The sequence below is a fragment of the Heterodontus francisci genome, chromosome 7 (assembly GCF_036365525.1).
Source record: "Heterodontus francisci isolate sHetFra1 chromosome 7, sHetFra1.hap1, whole genome shotgun sequence".
Taxonomy (NCBI): domain Eukaryota; kingdom Metazoa; phylum Chordata; class Chondrichthyes; order Heterodontiformes; family Heterodontidae; genus Heterodontus; species Heterodontus francisci.
This window is the reverse complement of record NC_090377.1, coordinates 49729519-49752328: the sequence shown is the minus strand read 5'-3', so window position 1 is coordinate 49752328 and position 22810 is coordinate 49729519. Positions and strand designations below refer to the sequence as shown.

The following is a 22810-nucleotide window of genomic DNA, read 5'->3' as shown; positions in this document are numbered from 1 at the left end:
CGCCCCACTTCGGCTGATGAATCAGTGCTTCTCCATGTTGAAGATCAACTGGAAGAAGGACTGAGGGTAGCAAGGGCACAAAATTAACTCTGGATGGGGGACTTCAATGTCCATCAAGAGTGGCTCAGTAGCACCACTACTGACTGAACTGGCCAAGTCCTAAAGGACATAGCTGCTAGACTGGGTCTGCAGCAGGTGGTGAGGGAACCAATAAGAGGGGAAAGCCTACTTGACCATATCCTCACCAATCTACTTGTTGCAGATGCATTTGTTCATGACAGTATTGGTAGGAGATGCCATCAGACAGTCCTTATGGGGACAAAGTCCCATCTTCACTTTGAGGATACCCACCATCGTGTTGTGTAGCACTACCACTGTGCTAAATGGGATAGATTTTGAACAGATTGAGTAACTCAAAACTGGGTGTTAATGAGGCGCTGTGGGTTATCAGCAGCAGCAGAATTGTATTCAAGCACAATCTGTAACCTCGTTGCCTGGCATATCTCCACTCTACCATTATTATCATACCCGGAAAAGTGTAGGAGGGCATGCCAGGAGCAGCACCAGGCATACCTAAAAATGGAGGTGTCAGCCTGGTGATGCCCCAACACAAGACTACTTGCATGCCAAACAGCAGAAGCAGCATACAATAGGCAGGGCTAAGCGATACCACAATCAACGGATCAGATCTAAGCTCTGCAGTCCTATCACATCCAGTCGGGAATGGTGGTGAACAATTAAAACTAACAGGAGTCGTCATCCCCAACGTCAATGATGGAGGAGACCAGCACAGTGCAAAAGGCAAGGCTGAAGATTTGTATCCATCTTCAGCCAGAAATGCCGAGTGGATGATCCATCTTGGCCTCCTCCTGAGGTCCCCAGCGTCACAGATGCCAGTCTTCAGCCAACCCGATTCACTCCACGTGATATCAAGAAACGTCTGAAGGCACTGGATACTGCAAAGGCTATGGGCCCCGACAACATTCCAGCAATAGTACTGAAGACCTGTGCTCCATAACTAGTTGTGCCCCTAGTCAAGCTGTTCCAGTACAGCTACAACACTGGCATCTACCCAGCAATGTGGAAAATTGCCCAGGTATGTTCTGTGCATAAAAAGCAGGACAAATCCAACCCGGCCAATTACCACCCTATCAGTCTGCTCCCGATCATCAGTAAAGTGATGGAAGGGGTCGTTGACAGTGCTATCAAGCAGCACTTCCTAGCAGTAACCTACTTAGTGTCGCTCAGTTTGGGTTCTGCCAGGACCACTCAGCTCCAGACCTCATTACAGCCTTGGTTCAAACATGAACAAAAGAGCTGAACTCAAGAGGTGAGGTGAGAATGACTACCCTTGACATCAAGGCAGCATTTGACTGAGTATGGCATCAATGAGCCCTAGCAAAACTGGAGTCAAAGGGAATTGGGGGAAAACTCTCTGCTGGTTGGAGTCATACCTAGCATAAAGGAAGATGGTTGTGGTTGTTGGAGGTCAATCATCTCAGTCCCAGGACATCACCGCAGGAGTTCCTCAGGTAGTGTCTTAGGCCCAACAATCTTCAGCTGCTTCATCAATAACCTTCCCTCCATTATAAGGTCAGAAGTGGGGATGTTCACTGGTGACTGCTTGGGTTGATAAGTGGCAAGTAACATTCGTGCCACACAAGTGCCAGGCAATGACCATCTCAAACAAGAGAGAATTTAACCATCTCCCCTTGATGTTCCCTCCTCCACCAACGTGCATTACCATCGCTAAATCCCCCACTATCAACATCCTCGGGGTCAGAAACCAGAATCTGAACTGGAATAGCCACATAAATGCCGTGGCTACAAGAGCAGGTCAGAGGCTGGGAATTCTGCAGCGAGTAACTCACCTCCCGTCTCCATAATGCTTGTCCACCATCTACAAGTCAGGAGTGTGATGGAATACTCTCCACTTGCCTGGATGAGTGCAGCTCCAGCAACACTCAAGAAGCTCGACACCATCCAGGAGAAAGCAGCCTGCTTGAGTGGCACCCCATCCACCACCTTATACATTCAGTCCCTCCTCCACCAACGTGCAGTGTGTACTATATACAAGATTCACTGCAGAACACACCAACACTCCTTATACAGCACCTTCCAAACACGCGACCTCTGCCACCTCAAAGGACAAGGATAGCAGATGCACGGGAACACCACAACCTGCAAGTTCCTCTCCAAGCCACACACCATCCTGACTTGGAACTATATCGCTGTTCCTTCACTGTTGCTGAGTCAAAATCCTGGAACTCCCTTCATAACAGCACTGTTGGTGTACCTACACCCCAAGGACTGCAGCGGTTCAAGAAGGCAGCTCACCACCACCTTCTCAAGGGAAATTAGGGATGGGCAATAAATGCTGACCTAGCCAGTAACGGCCACATCCCACGAACAAATTAAAAAACGTCATGGTCGCCACTTCCACCACCCTAGTGGGCAGCGGGTTCCAGATCATTACCACCCACTGTGTAGAAAAGTTCTTCCTCATATTCCCCTTTCATCTCTTGCTCAAAACCTTCAATCTGTGTCCTTTACTTAGACTTCCCAAAAAATATTTAATGAAGTTCTGCATGAAGAATTTAGGGCAAAACTTGGATATGAATAAGAAACTGGCTGCATGGAAGAAAACAATGGTACTGGATAGATGGGTCACGTCTGTGTGAGGATTACCAAATGCTATGCCCTTGGGCTCAATCGTAGGACCAATATTGTTTCTAATTACATCAATGACTTTGGACTTGAACTCAAAGCAATTTGATTCACTTTGCAAATGATACCAAACTGTAAAGGGCAGTGGAATTGAAGGATATAGCTCAGAAACTACAGGAAGAGCTAAACAAAATAGGTGAGTGGACTGAAAAATGACAGATATAAATTTAACATAGACCAGTGTAAAAACATTACATATTGGAAGGAAAAAATGGACAATCTAAATACTTTATGAAATGGCATTGAAATAGACTATCGCTTGTGGTAGTCACTAGCTGGCGAAAGAGGAAAATGGCGACACATGCTGTGGACTGGTGTGCACTACCACGACGACCATTTGCCACAGCAGCTTCACAACAGGTGCCAACGTCAGGAACAACTTTCAGTATTACTTGGCAGCTTCATGTGCAACACTTGTGGCAGAACCTGCCTCCCAAGGATTGGCCTTCACAGCCATTACCAAATGTGCACCAAGAGAACACACCCCACCTAAATGGATTGTTCGCTGCGTGTCCATCATCTTTCGTAGCTGGATGGATGCCAGTCAAGGATGAAGTTGAAAGAGGTCTAGGAGTCTTAGACTCAATGTTCAAGATGACCAGTCAATGCAGATCAGTAATCACAAAGCCAGTAGAATGCTGAACTACATAATCAAAAAAAGCAGAAAGTCAGAAGAAGCCTGATCAAACCGCAACTCAGGTATTGTGCCCAGTTCTGTTCACCAAGAAATAAAGACAGTCAAGCACTGGAGGTGGTGCAGTGAAGAGCCATAATGCTGATCCTTAGTGTCAGAGATCTGAGTTATGAAGAAAGGCTGGAGAAACTTGGATAGGAGCCTTCCATAAGAACAGAATACCAGCTAGAATCAGCCATTTGGCCCATGTTCGAGATTCCCCAGCCAGGGGAAACATTTTCTCAGCATCTACCATGTCAAGCCCCTTAAGAATTTTATATGTTTAAATTAGATCACTTCTCATTCTTTTAAACTGCAGGGAAAATCTCCCTGCTCCACTCAATCTCTCCTCACAGGACAATCCCCTCACATCCTGGGAACCAGTCTAGTGAACCTTCGTTGCATTCTTTCTCGGTTTTTAAGTTTCGTCACTGACCAGGTTGTTACGACTAGGTGAGAAAAGGGTCTAGGAGTTTCTTCTCAGCCTTTGCTTGGTTTGACTGTAATAGGGTTTAATTTTTAAAAAAACAGTGTTTTAAGCTCCCCCTCAGTGAATGCTTGTTCATTGCTCTCCAATTGTAAGGCAAAGAAATCAACCAGGCAGGTTTTCTTATAATTAAACAAGAAAGGTGTAAGTTTATTAACCTTAAAAACTCCAATTCGGTTAAAACTACTACGAATACGCGATGCGACCACGGAGCAGGCATGCGCGATAAACACACACGCCAATCGAGGCAGAAAGGGAGCAAGAATAAAGGGGAAAAGTTTGAAGCAATAGCTGGAGGTCATTTACTGTCCTTTGAGTTCAATATAGAGTCTTTGATTGCAGTTAAATCTTGCCGTTTCATTGGGGTCCAGTACATGCTTTCAAACTTGTATCGATGTAAGAGTTTTCTCTCATGAGGTTTAAGAGACTTCAGTAGATCTGGAAATTTGAGAGAGAGTGCACGCCAGGGAGAGAGACCTTCCTTCTCTGTTGTCTTCAAAGCAGTTGTCTTCAAACTGTCCTCTGAACACAATTCAAAAACCCTGGGCCAGCAGGTTAGTCATGTGACTAGTTTTTTTAAAACAAACTCTCCTGCATTTTGTGGATTCCTTTCATTTTAGCAGTCACCCACAGTGGGTTGGGGGAGGGAATGGAATGCTGGCTTGTTCCACATTCATTGTCTGATCAAAATCCATTTGGGTTAATTGGGTCAGGGAGCAGTTCCATTGTTTTTTCCGAGGCAACTGTCTCACTCCTACTTATAGCACTATCCTTTTTTGCTGGAGAAGGGCCCCCCCGTGTCTCCTGCCTTTCTTTCTGTCCCAGGACTGCTTGGGCCTCTATCACCTTCCCACCCTTTGTCCTTTTCGGATTTATGGGGGTGACTAGGAAAGATTTTCCCCTGGAGAACCGACTTATAAATGAGAGCAAACATCAACGAGAACAGTGGCTTGCCGGGCACTATGAACCTTTTGTTCCTCTACATGTGTCTTTATGGAGAGTGGGAGAGAAATTTTAAATTCCTTGAGCAAAATTACCTCTGAGATTTTCATAGCTGGGCTGCACTTTAAGAGCGCTCAACCACTGGTCAAAAGCCAGCTGCTTATTTCTCTCAAACTCCGGGTAAGTTTAATCAGCTTGCTTTTTGAGGGTTCTAAACTTCTGGCTATAGGCATCCTGTACTAACTCATATGCCCCGAGGATAGCATTTTTTGTCAGTTCATAATTAGATGAACTCTCATCTGGCAACAGGGAATAAACCTCATGGGCTCTTCCTATTAACTTGCTTTGTAGTAGGAGTCCAAGCCTCCGCCGGCCACTCTAACTGCCTTGCAAGTTTTTCAAAAGATACGTCTCCCTCATTGAATTTGGAATCAATTGGGAAAATTTTAACATTCTGTACCCGGCCCTGAATTATGATCCTCCACATTGGCTATGCTTTCACTGTAGTTACTCTGTCGTCCCCTAGTTAACTCAAGCCGCCTCAGCTCTCTCTTCATGTTCCTTCTGAAAGGTTCTTTCTCTCTCGTGTCTCTCTCTCTTTCCCTGTCTTCTAATTCAAGTTTCCTGTTTCAATTGTATCTTTGCTAGCAATACCCTGCCGGAGTCTACTTCTGACCCTGTTTCTGCTTCTTCAGGTTCAAGGGAAAAATGACTGGCCACTAGTCTCAGGATTTCAGACTTTCTAGCCTTGGCACGAACAGTGATCCCACACTGTTCAGCCATTTTACTCAACTCTTCCATCGACAGTGCTTTTAACTTATCCCAAGTGACTTCATCCTGGCTTGGGAAGGTACTGGCTTCAGTCGCAGACATGTCAGTATTCTAGCACACACAACCATAAGAAAATCTTTACTGAAACCTTTTCTCTTTTTGATTGGGATCAATTTGGCTTCCAACTTCCAATTTCTTGTTTCTCTATGGGTCGAATCCAGACGCCAGCTCCCAAATTTCTGTTACGACCAGGTGAGAAAGGGGTCTCGGGGTCCCCACTCTGCCTTTGCCTGGTTTGACCATAACCGGCTTTAATTTTTAAAATCACCGTATTTTAAGCTCCCCCTCAGTGAATCCTTGTTCACTGCTCTCCAATTGTAAGGTAAAGAAATCAACCAGACAGGTTTTCTTACATTTATACAAGAAAGTTGTAAGTTTATTAACCTTAAAACTCTAATTCAGTTAAAACTACTACGAATATGTGATGTGACCATGCTAACATGAAATCGCGATAAACACACACGCAGATAGAGGCAGAAAGGGAGCAAGAATAAAAGGGGAAAAGTTTGAAGCAATAGCTGGAAGTCACTTACTGTCCTTTGAGTTCAATACAGAGTTGCAGTTATATCTTGCCGTTACGTTGGGGCCCAGTGCACACTTTCAAACTTGTTTCGATGTAGGAGTCTTCTCTCTTGAGGATTAAGTGACTTCAGTGGATCTGGAAATTCGTGAGAGAGAGAGAGAACCAGGGAGAGAGACCTTCCTTCTCTGTTGTCTTCCAAGCTGTCTCTGTCTTCAAACTGTCCTCTGAACACAATTCAAAAACCCTGGGCCAGCAGGTTAGTCATGTGACTAGTTGTTTTTTTAACAAACGCTCCTGCGTTTTGTGGATTCCTTTCATCTTAGCAGTCACCCACAGTGGGTTGGGAGAGTGAATGGAATGCTGGCTTGTTCCACATTCATTGTCTGATCAAAATCCATTTGGGTTAATTGGGTCAGGGAGCAGTTCCATTGTCTTTTCCGAGGCAACTGTCTCTTAGAATGCAAATGTTTCCAGCCACTGCTGATCTCTTTAAACAATTCATCTCCAAGTCCAGCAACAGTTTAAAATTAATGTTTCGTATGACAAAATTAATATGCCTCATTCTTGGCAAGTGAGGTCTTCATGACCGATGTCTTTGACAGTTAGCAAATATCCCACAATGCAAAGCACGTCAGAAATCTTAATGAATAGAGGCTCAGAGACTATAAAAAGGAACAGTTACTATTTCAGTGAATGGTCAGGAAGGTCATGATGTTTTCAATGCCATTCATCGAATTCATACTAATTAACTTGCAAGTACAAGGAAAATGCCATGCTAAAGTAATTATCAAAACAGATTGGATGTTTTTCAAATGATATGCTTATCAATGTGCCAGATTGTTCGATTCTTGTTTCAAGAAGCTTATTGTTTCTAGAAGCTTATTGTGAGACCACTGTATACCAGTGACAAAGACTCAATTAGACGATTATTTCAAAGAAAAGGAGATGAAGAAATGAAATTAAATTTAATTTCAAAATATGAGCCCAAGTCACTGATGGCAAAGTTCCACAGATATTTGGGTTTCACTGCCATTAGTCAGAAAGGTCATACTCAACAACACTCATTAGAATTCAGTCGAACTCTGGGGAAAAGAAAGGAACTAACCAAGAACATAAACTGGAACAGAGAGAAGATAGCAAAGGGTTAAAGTTCAACGAACTCATTTCTAAGTTAGTCAGCTACTATGTCAGCAGTTATGTGTATGTGCACACACACTGTGCATATTCAGTCTGGAATTAAGTGTGGCTATATTTTGAGAACATTCCTGTATTCCAGAGAGGAACTGACAGGGAGAGAGATCTCACAATAACAATATATGTATAGATCAATGAACTGCAGTCCCATTAATAGCCTAATGCGTGAAACAGCAAGTGTACTTTCCACAAGAATGCCCAAGATGGGGATATTAAATACTTAAGGCAAGCAGAGCACTTATGCATTTGTGCCAGTTTCACTCAGGTGCATTCGTTAAGAATTTGGAAAAATATCACAAATTTCCTGCACTTGACATATTGCTTTCATTTTTTGGCAAATTACAGAAACATCATGCAAAAATAAATATGCAAAAAAGTACAGATTCTGGTTTGCAGTAAAATATCATGATCTGGGAACAATGCCAGCTTTTAACAGGAGAAAGTTATAGGGCTTGCTGACCTCATGCCTGTCTAATAGGATGTGTTCATAGGTGGTCTTGATTAGTCAGTCATGGCAAACTCCTAGGCTGGCAGTGGGAGTTTGCACGGAGGTGGGAAACAAGAAATTGCAGACATTATCAGCACTGGAGGAACTGCTGGCATGATTTAATTGATGCTACCCCATAAAAGGTAATTGGCCACTTAATTGGACATAAAGACTGCAAATATTTAAAACTTATCCAAAAGGTGTAGAGGATCATAGGAAGTAGGAGCAGGAGTAGAGCATTCGGCCCATCAAGCCTGCTCCGCCATTCAAACAGATCATGGCTGATCTACACCTACGCCATTTTTCCCCACTATCCCCATATTCCTTGAAGTTATTAGTATTCAGAAATCTATCGATGTCTGTCTTGAACATGCTCAACAATTGAGCTTCCACAGCCCTCTGGGGTAGAGAATTCCACAGATTCACCACCCTCTGAGTAAAGAAATTCCTCCTCATCTCAGTCTTAAATGGCCTGTCCCTTATTCTGAGACTGAGACTGTGTCCCCTTGTTTTAGACTCACCAGCCAGAGGAAATAGCCTATCCACATCTACCCTGTCATGCCCTGAAAGAATTTTATAAGTTTCAATGAGATCATCTCTCATTCTTTGAAACTCTAGAGAATACAGGCCCAGTTTCCTCAATCTCTCCTCATAAGACAATCCCACCATTCCAGGGATCAGTCTGGCGAACCTCTGTTGCACTTCCTCCATGGCAAATATATCCTTCCTTAGATAAAGAGACCAAAACTGTACACAGTACTCTAGGTGCAGTCTCACCAATGCTTTATATAATTGAAGCAAGACTTCTTCACTCCTGTACTCAAATCCCCTTGCAATGAAGGCCAACATACCATTTGCCTTCTTAATTACTTGCTGCACCTGCATACTAGCTTTTAGTAACTCATGAACAAGGACACCCAGGTCTCTTTGGACATCAACACTTCCCAACATCTCACCGTTTAATAAATACTCTGCCTTTCTGTTTTTTTTCCTACAAAAGTGGGTCACTTAACACTTATTCACATTATATTCCATCTGCCACGTTCTTATCCATTCACATAGCCTGTCCAAATCCCCTTGAAGCTTCCTTGCATCCTCCTCACAATGTACATTCCCTCCTGGTTTTGTGTCATCAGCAAATTTGGAAATATTACAATTGGTCCCCATAAATAATTCATTTATGCAGATTGCAAACAGCTGGGGCCCAAGCACTGATCTTTGTGCACCCCATTAGTAACAACCTGCCATCCTGAGAATGACCCTTTATTCCGACTTTCTGCTTTCTGTCTGTTAACCAATTCTCAATCCATTGCAGTATATTACCCCCAATCCCAGATGCTCTAATTCTGTTTACCCACCTCCTGTGTGGAACCTTATCGAAACCCTTCTGAAAATCTAAATACACCACATCTACTGGTTCTCCTTTATCTCTGCTACAAGTAACATCCTCAAAAACTCCGACAGGTTTGTCAAACATGATTTCCCTTTCACAGATCCATGTTGACTCTGCCCAATCATATCATTATTTTCCAAGCATCCAATTATCTCATCCTTTATAATAGATTCCAATATTTTCCCTACTACTGACGTCAAACTAACAGGTCTTTAGTTCTCAATTTTCTCTCTCGCTCCCTTCTTAAATGGTGGAGTTACATTTGCTACATTCCAGTCTGCAGAAACCTTCCAGAATGATTTAGATTTAGAGATACAGCACTGAAACAGGCCCTTCGGCCCACCGAGTCTGTGCCGACCATTAACCACCCATTTATACCAATCCTACACTAATCCCATATTCTTGCCACATCCTCACCTGTCCCTATATTCCCCTACCACCTAACTTTAGATAATTTATAATGGCCAATTTACCTAACAACTTGCAAGTCTTTTTGGCTGTGGGAGGAAACCGGAGCACCCGGAGGAAACCCACGCAGACACAGGGAGAACTTGCAAACTCCACACAGGCAGTACCCAGAATTGAACCCGGGTTGCTGGAGCTGTGAGGCTGCGGTGCTAACCACTGCTCCACTGTGCCGCCCTAAATCTATAGAATTTTGAAAGATAACCACCAATGCATCTATCATCTTTATAGCCAGCTCCTTCAATACGCTGGGATGTCCCTCATCTGGTTCAGGGGATTTATCACCTGTCAATCCAATTAATTTTTTGAGTACTACCTCTTTATTGATACTAATTACTTTCAGTTCCTCAATTTTACAAATCCCTTGGTTCCTTAGTATTTCTGGGAGATTTTGTGTCTTCCTCCATGAAGACAGACACCAAGTAATTGTTTAGTCGCTCCGCCATTTCCTCATTCTCCACCACAAATTCTCTTGTCTCCACCTACAATGGACCCACATTTGTCCTTGCTAATCGATTCCTTTTCACATACCTAAAGAAGTTTTTACAGTCTGCCTTTATGTTTCTAGCTAGCTTACATTTATAATCATAGAGAGCAAAAGTAGTGGCCAACAAAAACCAAGCAAACTCGAAACAAACATGGAAGTAGGAAAGAGAGTTTTTAGGCAAGTGATCTTTTAGCACAATACCCCAAACCCATGTTTACTAACTTGCAAAACAATGCACAAAGTGAGGTCTGAGAGGGTTGTCTTTTTGTTCCTGCGTGAACACTTGGCAGAAAGCAACAGTGTACAGCATGCCTGCCAAGAGGTGGTGGCCATTTTCAAAGCTTTGCCCACACCACGTGGGAACAGATACAGAAGAGGTGGTACAACTTAATAACAATAACATTTTGCAAGACAGATAACCCTGGTATACCGGACAATACTTTGTGACAATCACTCTGTTCCACAATTACTGCCAGTCTATGCAAAAACTCTTAATAGGAGACAACAAATACAAGGTTGGAGATGCAAGCCACAATTGGGCAGCAAGAAGCTATCTATGTTACATGCTGAGGCAATGGGAGAGGCCAGAGTTGTTCTAGGAATGATGGAGGAAGATGAGGGCTGGGATTACTGCACAAGAGAGGGAACAGGCAGAGGGAGTGTGCGAGACATTAGATTAATCATGGAGGTTAGGACTGCATAGATCACTGGGAACACCAAGTGGAATTTTGTATTACAGGGTCTTGGAAGGGAACTGTTGGACTCTGGAAGCACTCAGGTACTTGTGAGGCATGTTGCAGGACCAGTAGCACCAAAGGCAGGAAAGGAGCTGGTGCCTGGAAGAACTTGGCTGTGTTAGCACTCAAGGGTTGGTCAAGGCCTATAGGCGATTGGAAGCACTCAGGAAATTCTGGTGTTTACAAGCACCAAAGAAACTCAGAACATTGCAAGACTGAGGTGTGGTAATACTTGGAGTGGGGTGGGGGGGGGGGGGGGGGGGGAAATACAGGGAGAACTGAGCAATGGGAGCACCAAAATGGTGCTAGGATAAGTGACTGGGGAAAAAGGGCTGGATGACATTGAGGTGTTTGAAGGAAACAGTGCAGGAGACTAGCCTAGGTCCCAGTTACGATGTTCAGGAGCAGCCAGGCCTGGGAATATGGTACAAGTATACATTTGATGAAGGTACCACATAAGAGGCTGGTTAACAAAATTAAAGCTAATAAAACAGGAAGATCAGTGTCAGCTTGGATAAAAAAAAAATTGGCTTAAGGACAGAAAACAGCAAGTTGTGGTAAATGGTTGTTAGTGAGGATGACACCAATCTTGGGATGTGAGCTATCCCTAATTGGCCTGGAGAAGGTGGTGGTAAGCAGTCTTCTCAAACTGCTTGAATTAAGGTGGTGTAGATATACCAACAGTGCTGTTGAGCAGGGAGTTCCAGGATTTTGACCCAATTACGGTGAAGGAGCAGCAATAGAGTCCCAAGTCAGGATGGTGAGTGACTTGGAGGGGAAATTGCAGGTGGTAGTGTTACCATGCATCTGCTGCCCTTGTCCTTCTAGGTGGTAGAGCTTGCATGTTTGGAAGGTGCTGTGTGAAGGAGCCTTAGCGAGCTGTTGCAGTGCATCCTATAGACCATACATACTGTATACCAGTGGTATAGGGAGTGAATATTTAAGGTGGTATATATCAGAGATGCCATCTATGACTCAGCAATGACCACCTTTGGCAAACGTGAGAAGCAGAATGCAGACTGGTTTCAATATCACTTTGAAGAGATGGAACCAGTCATAGCCGCCAAGCGCACTGCACTGCTGAACTACAAGAAAGCCCCCAGCGAGTGAACATCCTTAGCACTTAAAGCCGCCAGAAGCACCGCGCAAAGAACAGCTGGGCGCTGTGCAAATGACGACTGGCAACACCTATGCAGTAGATTCAGTTGGTCTCCAACACCGGAAACATCAGACGAATGTATGACGACATTAAGAGAGCTTTTGCGCCAACCATCAAGAAGATCACTCCCCCAAAGCACACCCCCCCCGCCCCCACCCAAGTCTAAATCGGGAAACGATCACTGACCCAAGCAAGAAAATGGACCGCTGGTGGAGCACTACCTAGAACTGTATGCCAGGGAAAATGATGTCATCGATACCACCTTCAATGCAGCCCAGTCTCTGCCAGTCACAGACGAGCTGGACGAACAGCCAACAAAATCGGAACTCAGTAACGCCATTGATTCTCTAGCCAGCGGAAAAGCCCCTGGAAAGGACGACATTACCCCTGAAATAATCAAGTGTGCCAAGCCTGCTATACTCTCAGTACTCCATGAACTGCTTTGCCTGTGCTGGGATGAGGGAGCAGTACCACAGGATATGTGCAATGCCAATACCATCACCCTTTAAGAACAAGGGAGACTGCAGTGACTGCAACAACTACCGTGAAATCTCCCTGCTCAGCACAGTGGGGAAAGCCTTCGCTCAAATAGTTTTAAACAGACTCCAGAAGCGGTTGAGGGTGTCTACCCTGAGGCACAGTGCGGCTTTCGAGCAGAGAGGTCCATTATCGATATGCTGTTCTCCCTTCGCCAGCTACAGGAGAAATGCTGGGAACAACGGAAGCCTCTCTAGGTTGCCTTCATACATCTCACCAAAGCCTTTGACCTCATCAGCTGATGTGGTCTTTTCAGACTACTAGCAAAAATAGGATGTCCACCAAAGCTACTAGGCATCATCACTTTGTTCCATGACAATACGAAAGGCACAATTCCGCATAACAGCACATCATCAGACTCCTTTCCCATCCTGAGTGGTGTGAAACAGGGCTGTGTTCTCACACCCACACTGTTTGGGATCTTTTTCTCACTGCTGCTCTCTCACTCATTTAAGTCTTCAGAAGAAGGAATTTTCCTCCACACAAGATCAGATGGCAGGTTATTCAACCTAGCCTGTCTTAGAGCGAAGACCAAAAGTACAGAAAGTCCTCATCAGGGAACTCCTCTTTGCTGATGATGCCGCATTAACATCCCACACGATAGAGCATCTGCAGAGACTCGTTGACAGGCTTGCGGCTGCCTGCAACGAATTTGGCCTAACCATCAGTTTCAAGAAAATGAACATCATGGGATAGGACGTCAGAAATTCAGAAATGCTCCATCCATCAATATCAGTGACCACATTTTGGAAGTGGTTCAAGAGTTCACCGACCTGGGCTCAACCATTACCAGCAACCTGTCTCTCGATGCAGAAATCAACAAGCACATGGGAAAGGCGTCTGCTGCTATGTCCAGACTGGCCAAGAGGGTGTGGGAAAATGGCGCACTGACACGGAACACAAAAGTCTGAGTGTTTTAAGCCTGTGTCCTCAATACCTTGCTCTATGACAGCGAGGCCTGGACAACATATGCCAGCCACGAGCGACCTCTCAATGCATTCCATCTTCACTGTCTCCGGAGAATCCTTGGCATCCGGTGGCAGGAGCGTATCTCCAACGCAGAAGCCCTCGAGGCAGCCAACATCCCCAACATTTACACCCTACTGAGCCAGCGGCGCTTGAGATGGTTTGGCCATGTGAGCTGCATGGAAGATAGCAGGATCCCCAAGGACCTATTGTACAGCGAGCTCGTCACTGGTATCAGACCCACCGGCCATCCATGTCTCCGCTTTAAAGACGTTTGCAAATGCAACATGAAGTCTTGCGACATTGACCACTAGTCGTGGGAGTCAGTTGCCAGCTATCGCCAGAGCTGGCGGACAGCTATAAAGGCGGGGCTGAACAGAGGTGAGTCGAAAAGACTTAGCAGTTGGCAGAAAAAGAGACAGTAGTGTAAGGAGAGAGCCAACTGTGTAACAGCCCCGACAACCAACTTTACCTGCAAGTCCTGTGGAACAGTGTCACTCTAGAATTGGCCTTTATAGCCACTCCACTGCTCCACAAACCACTGACCACCTCTAGGCGCTTACTCATTGTCTCTCTGGACAAGGAGGCCAAAAGGATATAGGGTGCTGATCAAGCGGGCTGCTTTGTCTTGGATGGTGTCGGTTTCTTGCGTGCTTTTGGAGCTGCGCTCGTCCAGGCAAGTGGAGAGTTTTCTATCATACTCCTGACTTGTGTCTTATAGATGAGGACACGCTTTAGGGAGTCAAGAAGTGAGTTATTCACTGCAGATTTCCCAGTCTCTGAACTGCTCTTGTAGTCACAGTATTTATATGGCTAGTCCAGTTAAGTTCCTGGTCAACGGTAATCCCCCAGAATGTTGCTGGTGAGGGATTCAGCGATGATAATGCCATTGAATGTCATGGGAGGTGGTTGAATTCTCTGTTGTTGGAGATGGTCATTGCCTGGCACTCGTGTGGCGTGAATGTCACTTGCCACTCATGAGCCCAAGCCTGAATGTTGTCCAGGTCTTGCTGCATGTGGGTATGGACTGCTTCAGTATCTAAGGAGTTGCGAAGGATACTAAACAATCGTCAGCGCCAATGAACATCCCCATTCTGACCTTATTTTGGAAGTAAGGTCATTGATGAAGCAGCTGATGATGATTGGGCCTTGAACACTACCCTGAGAAACTACTGCAGCAATGACCTAGGGCTGAGATGATTGGCCTCTAACCATCATAACCATTTTGTTTTGTGCTAGGTATGATTTCAACTAGTGGAAAATTTTCCCCAATTCCTATTGACCTCAATTTTGCTTGGCTCCTTGATTGCTATACTCATTCAAATGCTGCCTTGAAGTCAAGGACAGTCACTGTCACGTTGCCTCCAGAATTCAGCTCTTTTATCCATGTTTGGTTCAAGGCTGTAATGAGGTCTGGAGCCCTGGTAGAATCCAAACTCAGCATCAGTAAGCAGGTTGTTGCAGAGTAAGTGCCACTTCATAGCACTGTCGACAACACCTTCCATCACTTTGCTAATGATTGAGACTAGACTGAATGGACCAGTAATTAGTCAGATTGGATTTGTCCTGCTTTTTGTGGACATGACAATCTGGGCAATTTTCTACATTGTCGGGTAGATGCTCTTGTAGCTGTACTGGAACAGTTTGGCTAAGGGCGTGGCTAGTTCTGGAACACAAGTCATCAGTATTACAGGTGAGATGTTGTCAGGGCCCGTAGCTCTTTCTGTATTCAGTGCCTGCAGTCAAGGGCAGATAGGCTAGCAAAATGGGCAGATAAGTGGCAGATGGAATTTAATAGAGAATTTTGGAGATGATGCATTTTGGCAGAAGGGATAGGGAGGAGGGAATACAGACTTAATGGAACCATTCTGAAGAGTGTGCAGGGATAGAGGGACCTGAGGGTTCATGTGCACAGATCTTTGAAGGTGGTAGGACATATTGGGTGGAATCCAGGGCAGGACCATTTATGGGTCCCAACCCCACACTTGCAAGCAACATGCCTGCCAGTGCAATCTTCTGGGAGGTGGCTTCCTAATTGGCCACCTCTGCATCCACTATCCAATTAAGGATTTAAATAAAATGAAAATGACTTAAATCATACAGACCATTTGCTAGTAATAGTGGTGTACAGTAGTCAGTTTCTTAGTGAATTAATAAATTATATGCAAAAGCTGAAAATGTGCCTGTTTGTGTCTATGTGCCTAAAAATAGCAGCTTAATTTTAAGAGCATTATTGAAGGCCCACAAATGGGTGCAATTAGGAGATGCTCCCAGTAGTAATCAGTTCAATCTGGAGGCATGACCCGGTTTGTCAATAGGGCTAAATTCTAGTTTGATGTTTTTAAACTTGTGCAAATTATCATGGAAACTTGATTTGCACTAGATGTAATTTGCAGTTTAAATTCTTTGTGCTGGTCTATCCTAATTTGGGTGAATTGCTCAAATAAACAGCCCAATATGTTTAGTACTTGCACTTTTCTCAGGACAGGCATCTACTTGTCTTTTCACACCATGGACCTTGGGATGGAGGAAGAGCAGCAGTCCTGTATCACCTAGAAGAACAAGGTCAGCAGGCGCATGGAAACATCACCTGAAAGTTCCCCTCCAAGTCACACACCATTCCCCCATTGTAGCTGGGTCAAAATCCTGGAAATTCCTCCTTCACAGCACTCTGGATGTACCTACACAAGGACTGCAGGGGTTCAACAAGGTGGTTCACCACCACTTTCTCAAGGGCAATTAGGGATGGGAAATTAACGAATGCCTTGGCAACGATGCCTACATCCCATGAACGAATAAAAAGTCTCAACAGCAGCAGCTGGTTGGCCTATTAGAACATAGGAGGTGAAGGAGAGATACTTGTCGAAGGGCTTACGTAGCCCTGTGTCTATAGTCCAAGGGGTAAATTGGACCACCCCAAAAGTGGACACAGGGATTGCAATGTGCGATTAACCTGCGCCCATTGCTTCAGATGCAGGCAGCATACCAGCCTGAGCTCCCCAATGGCAGCAGTAGTATCAGATCAGCATTACATGCTTATTGACATCCCAATCTGCCTACACTACATATTTCTGGCTCATACTCCCTGCGTGTGTGCGAACACCCTCACCAAAATAGTGTCCAGCATGGTTCACACCAGAAGGTTGCGCGCATGCCACAGGTGCCATTTTGGAGCCAAAATGGCACTCATAACACCAAAAAGTCAGGCACTAAGCAGCTGGGTTTTGTGGCTCAAGTGTCAGTTTCCTGGATATGTCTGAGGAGTACAGCATCAGGTTCTTGCTGATCTATGCAGCATGCTGCAAAATTACCTTTTGGCTGCTGGACCGGGGAGGCATACTTTGCCAGTGGCTGTCAAAGTCATCACCACCCCTAAACAGATCCGGATTGATTTAGCTAAGCAACCAGACTAAATTTGAAAACAGCCATCAGAAAAAATTGAAATTTGCACTAAGAGGCTGAAAGCAACATTTGGATTTGATTATTAACAAAAGATGTCACTGTAGGAACATAGGAGCAGGGGTAGGCCATTCAGCCCATCGAGCCTGCCCACCATTCAATACGATCATGACTGATCATCCACTTCAATGCCTTTTTCCCCACACTATCCTCATATCCCCTTCTCCCTGTAACCTCATGAAATTCATGAGGTTAAACAGACGTTCTATTCCAAGTTGTTCCAATACTAAGAAAGCAAAATATTTTACAATCTTTTATAAAGGCCTGTCCAATCCAACCACAAAAACTTCCAGTCATGGATATATATCCACTGCTAGTGGACTGCCAGTGGATTTGACAGAAAATTAGTCAGCAGAAATCAGTATAATTAATCCAAAGTAAACCAATTTTATTTGGTTATCATTCCTAAACTCTTCCCACTGTCTCATTACAAACTTCAGGGAACAGCTCAGCAAGGTACGTTACATGCACAGAGCAAAACAAAAGATAGACAGAATGAAGACAGGGCCTCACATTAGACAATAAAATTATATTGCAGCCATGGCCAATGTTACTATTAATTAGACTCCTCAGAAATGATGTGAATCACTGGAACAGTTCTATTTCACAATTAGACATGTTGAGGGAAATCAAATCAATCAGTCAGTTAGTCATGAGGGGTAATGTACTTACCTTTTCTCCAAAATTAAGTTTTGCAAAGGCAAAGGTTTTCAGGCAAACATTTGATCCACATATTGAAGGCTCAATATTGTCTTTAAATAACTTCTCCAGATACATCCCGAAATATGGCCAGGCTTGCTTAATAATCTGGTTCAAAAAATTAAAAATATTAGAAATCCAGATTCACAGCAGATGAGATATATGTGTAACATGAAGCTCTGAACATCGAAGTTTAATCCATTGAAGACTTATAATAATTGACCCAATTAGCTTTTCTAATGAACCTATCCAATTGAACCAGTAATGACAGGAAAAACAGTATCGGAACAATGGGTTATCTTTAAGGAAGGGATGCTTCAGGTGCAGGCTAGGTACATTCCAACAAGGGCAAACGGTAGGGGAACCAAGAACAGGGCTTCTTGGTTGTTGGAGATAGAAAAGAAAAATCTTCTACTGGCATGTAAATATAAGTGGGTATTAAGAGGTGGCCTATTAGGGACAAAGAGGGTAATATATGCTTAGAGGCACAGGGTAAGGCTAGAATATTTAATGAGTACTTTGAATCAATGTTTTCTAAGGAATCTGACAAAATATCAGTAGAAGCGGAGAGTAGAGGTGATGGATAGGGTAAAAAATGAGGAGGAGGTGGTACTGGAAAGGTTGCCTATGCTTAGGGTAGGTAAGTCACCTGGTCCAGATGGCTTACATCCCAGGTTGCTAAAGGAAGTGGGGATGGAGATAGCGGAAGGGCTCATCATAATTTTCCTTAGATATGGGGGAGATGCTAGAGGATTGGAGAGTGGTAAATGTGACACCCTTATTCAAGAAACGGTGTAAGGACAGTCCTAGCAACTGCAGGCCAGTTAGTTCATCAGTGATGGGCAAGGTTTCAGAAACAATAATCGTTGGTGGGGGGGGGGGGGGGGGGGGTTGGAAATCAACAGGTATTTGGAAAGATTTGATTTAATTAAGGATAGGCAACACAGATTTGTAAAAGGTAGATCATGGTTGACTAATCTAATTGAATTGTTTGATCAAATAACAGAGAAGGTTAAAGAAGAAAATGCTGTGGATGTTGTCTATATGGATTTTAAGAAAGTAATAAAGTACCATATTAAAGGCTGGTAAACAAAATGGAGGCTCGTGAAATAAGAGGGTCAGTGTCTAACTGGATTTTTAAAAAAAATGAAGGACAGAAAACAGCGAGTAGTAGTAAATGGTTGTTTTTCAGACTGGAGGATGACAGACAGTGGTGTTCCCCAAGGATCAGTGCTAGGACCACTGCTGTTTTTGTCAAATATAGATGACTTGGATCTTGGAATACAGAGTACACTTTCAAAATTTGCCGATGATACCAAATGGAGGAGTGGCAAACAATGAGGATGATACAAATCACCTGCCAGACAAGTGGCAGATGGAATTTAATACAGAGAAGTGTGAGGTGATGCATTTTGGCAGGATATGGTGAGGCAATACAGACTTAATGGTACAGTTCTAAAGTGTTTTCTGGGGTTGCATGTGCATCGACCTTTGATGGTGACAGGACATATTGAGACAGTGGTTAGCAAAGCATATGAGATCTTGGGGTTCATAAATAAAGGCATTGAGTACAAGCAGGGAAGTTATGCTGAACCTTTATAAAGCTCTGGTTAGACCGCAAACAGAGTATTACATCCAGTTCTGATCACCACACTTTAGGAAGGATGTGACCGTCCTCGAGAGGTTGCAGATGAGATTTACCAAAATGGTTCCAGGAATGGGGGATTTTAGTTACAAGGTTAGGTTGGAAAAGCTGGGATTGTTCTCCTTGCAGCAAAGGAGACCGGAGGGGAGATTTGATAGAGGCGTACAAAATTACGACATGTTTAGATAAGGTAGACAAGGAAAAACTGTTCTCATGAACTAATGGTACAAGGACTAGGGCACAAAGATTGAAGGTTTTGGGCAAGAGATGCAGGGGGAATGAGGAGAAGGACATTTTTATGCAGCAAGTGATAATGATCTGGAACTTGCTGCCCACGAGGGTGGTGTAAGCGGAAACAATAAAAGATTTCAAAAAGGAAATTGGACTTGCACTTGAAAGAAATAAACTTGCAGAGCTATGGGGATTTAATGAGGGAGTGAGACTGACTGGATTGCTCTGCAGAGAGCTGGCATGGATTTGATGGGCTAAATGCCATAAATGCCTCCTGTGCCATAAAGGCCTCCAATACCTCTATATCCATAGAAGGTTGTAAAACCCATGCTTCCTCAATTCTTACTTTAAGATACATTAACTGTAGTTAAAGGAGCTTCCTGCCCATTCCTCGAAGACAGGAGATATGCCAATGAGTGAGTTACAGAAGTTGGCTTTCTGCCACATTTTTTCTTGGTGGGAAAACATCTTGGCCTAGAAATTCAGAAGCACCCATTCTTGGTGGCAGAAGAGAGAGGTCGAGAAGGCCCAGGTATTGGACCTGCAACTTCATTAACATGAAGCCAGTGCGGCTGAAGAGCCCTAGAACCATAGAAAAATTACGGCACAGGAGGCAACCATTCAGCCCATCATGTCTGCGCCGACTGAAAATACTAGCCGCCCAATCTAATCCCACCTTCCAGCACCTGGTCCATAGCCTTGCAGGTTACAGGACTTCAGGTGCATGTCCAGGTACCTTTTAAATGAGTTGAGGGTTTCTGCCTCCACCACCATTCCTGGCAGTGAATTCCAGACACCCACCACCCTCTGAGTGAAAAAGTTCTTCCTCATGTCCCCTCTAATTCTTCTACCAATCACCTCAAGTCTGTGCCAGCTGATAATTGACATCTCCGCTAGGGGAAACAGGTCCTTCCTGCCTATTCTACCTAGGCCCCTCAATTTTGTACACCTCAATTAAGTCACCCCTCAGCCTCCTCTGCTCTAAGGAAAAAAACCTAGCCGATCCAATCTTTCCTCATAGCTGCAACTTTCAAGCCCTGGCAACATTCTTGTAAATCTCCTCTGTAGTCTCTCCAGAGCAATTATGTCCTTCCTGTAAATGTGGTGATCAGAACTGTATGCAATACTCCAACTGTGGCCTAACCAGCATTTTATACAGTTCCAGCATTATATCCCTGCTTTTGTATTCTATACCTCAGCCAATAAAGGAAAGCATTCCATATGCCTTCTTCACCACTCTATCTACCTGACCTGTCATCTTCAGAGACCTATGGACATGCACTCAAAGGTCTCTCACTTCTTCTAACCCTCTCAATATCCTCCCGTTCATTGTGTTTCTTTTTTTTTTGTCTGCACTCTGGTGAAAACAGAAGGAAGATGAAAATTCTGTTTTGGTTATGTTGTTTGAGAAAGGAATGTTAGCTGGGACACCAAGGGATGGGAGGAGATCAGGGAAGTGGATCTCTGGGCAGGAGCAGTGGCGATTGGGTTCTTTAAGGTCGAGCAGGTAGGACTGTTTTCCCAAAGTGCAACCTGCAATATTACAGGCTGTCTTAGGGCAAACTAATGTTGGAGCAGGAACCTCAAGCAGTACTAGGACCCTTATTTGCATATGTTCAAGTCTTTCAGTGGCACCTATTTGAGCGAGTAAGGGGAAAAAAAAGTTCCATTTATAGAACACCTTCTCACATGTCAAAAAACTTCACATGCAGTTAATTATTTGAAATGCAATGACTGTTGTGAGCAAAAGTAACAGCAATTTGTGCACAGCAGGATTCCACAAATCAATAAGATAAAAATTCTGTTTTGGCTATATTGTTTGAGAAAGCAATGTTAGTTGGGACAACAGAAAAAACTCACTGTTCTCCTTGAAATGAAGAACTGGACCAGGCAGATAGGACGTCTACTTAATTGTCTCATGTGAGCAACTGAATTCTAATTTCAAACGTTTTGCATGTCAGTGTTTATGAAGCAAAATTGGAACAACGGTATTGAAGTGAAGCGCTTATTAGAGGATGCGATCCTCAAATGTACTCAAAGTTCTCATGCAGTTGAACTAAAGCATAGGTGGAGGTACTGGAATCAAAAGGGACCGGAATTGAGAGAACTGGCATTAGCGGGGTTTTGTTCCCAAGGTAAAAGCTAAGAATTCAGAACCTCTATTGTTAAAGAGCAGCAAAACAGTAAGATATAGATTACTTGATACCAACCTCAACAACAGTCAATGCATAATCAAACAGACATGTGTAGAGGAACCAGCCATAAAAAGAGACGTGAAGCAGTCAAATGGTGCAAACGTCAAGTTTAACAGCAAATGATAAATCAGTGTTCCTAATAGATTTAGACACTTATAGTAGTGCAATTGAGATGTAGCCAGAAATGGAATGTTATTAATTGATACTTGCTAACTTGCTGATATTCCCAATTACAGCAATTAAGTTGCAGCTTTTCCTGTCATTCTCCTTATTAAAGTTGATAAATGAATACAAGAACAGTCACTGTCATGCCATTATTTAAATCTGTAGACTTAATTGAGACAAGATATTGATGGGGAATTTTTTTTTGGTCTTGGGATGTGAGCATCACAGGTAAGGCCAGCATTTATTGCCCATCCCTACATGCCCTTGAGAATGTGGTGTTGAGCTGCCTCTTGATACAACTGAGTGGCTTGCTGGACAATTTCAGAGGGCAGTTAAGAGTCAAACACAGTGCTGTGGGTCTGCAGGCACATGTAGATCAGACTGCGTAAAGATGGCATATTTCCTCCCCTGAAGGACATTAGTGAACAGATGGGTTTTTACAACAATCTGGTAGTTTCATGCTCATTATTAATGAGACTAGTATTTAATTCCAGATTTATTAATTAATTGTATTTAAATTCCCCCAGATGCCAAGGTGGGATTTGAACTCATGAGTGGAATTTTACACCCCACCAAAGAGCGGGACCATGGCGGGGCATGGGTGGGCGTAAAATGGAGCGCATAATGAATATAGGGCAACGAGTTAATGGCCACTTAAGGGCCTCCGCCCACCTCCATGGGGATTTTACCCTTGACTGGCGGGCAGCCCAGGCCCGAAAAAAGCCTAATGTTAAAAGTAGGTGGCTTTCCGACAGCCTGGGAGGGGATGGAGGTGGGGGGGGTGGGGGTTGCCCTCCTGATCAGGAAC

The 22810-nt window shown here is 44.0% G+C and overlaps 1 protein-coding gene across 1 annotated transcript in view; it reads right to left on the bottom strand.

Annotated features, from left to right (window-relative positions):
• Positions 1-22810, bottom strand: part of LOC137371967 (extended synaptotagmin-3-like) — a 145886-nt gene that overhangs the window by 98792 nt on the left and 24284 nt on the right. The window contains exon 3 of the mRNA XM_068035144.1: positions 17740-17874. Coding sequence (XP_067891245.1) covers positions 17740-17874 — 135 coding nt within the window. The remainder of the gene's footprint in view (positions 1-17739; positions 17875-22810) is intronic.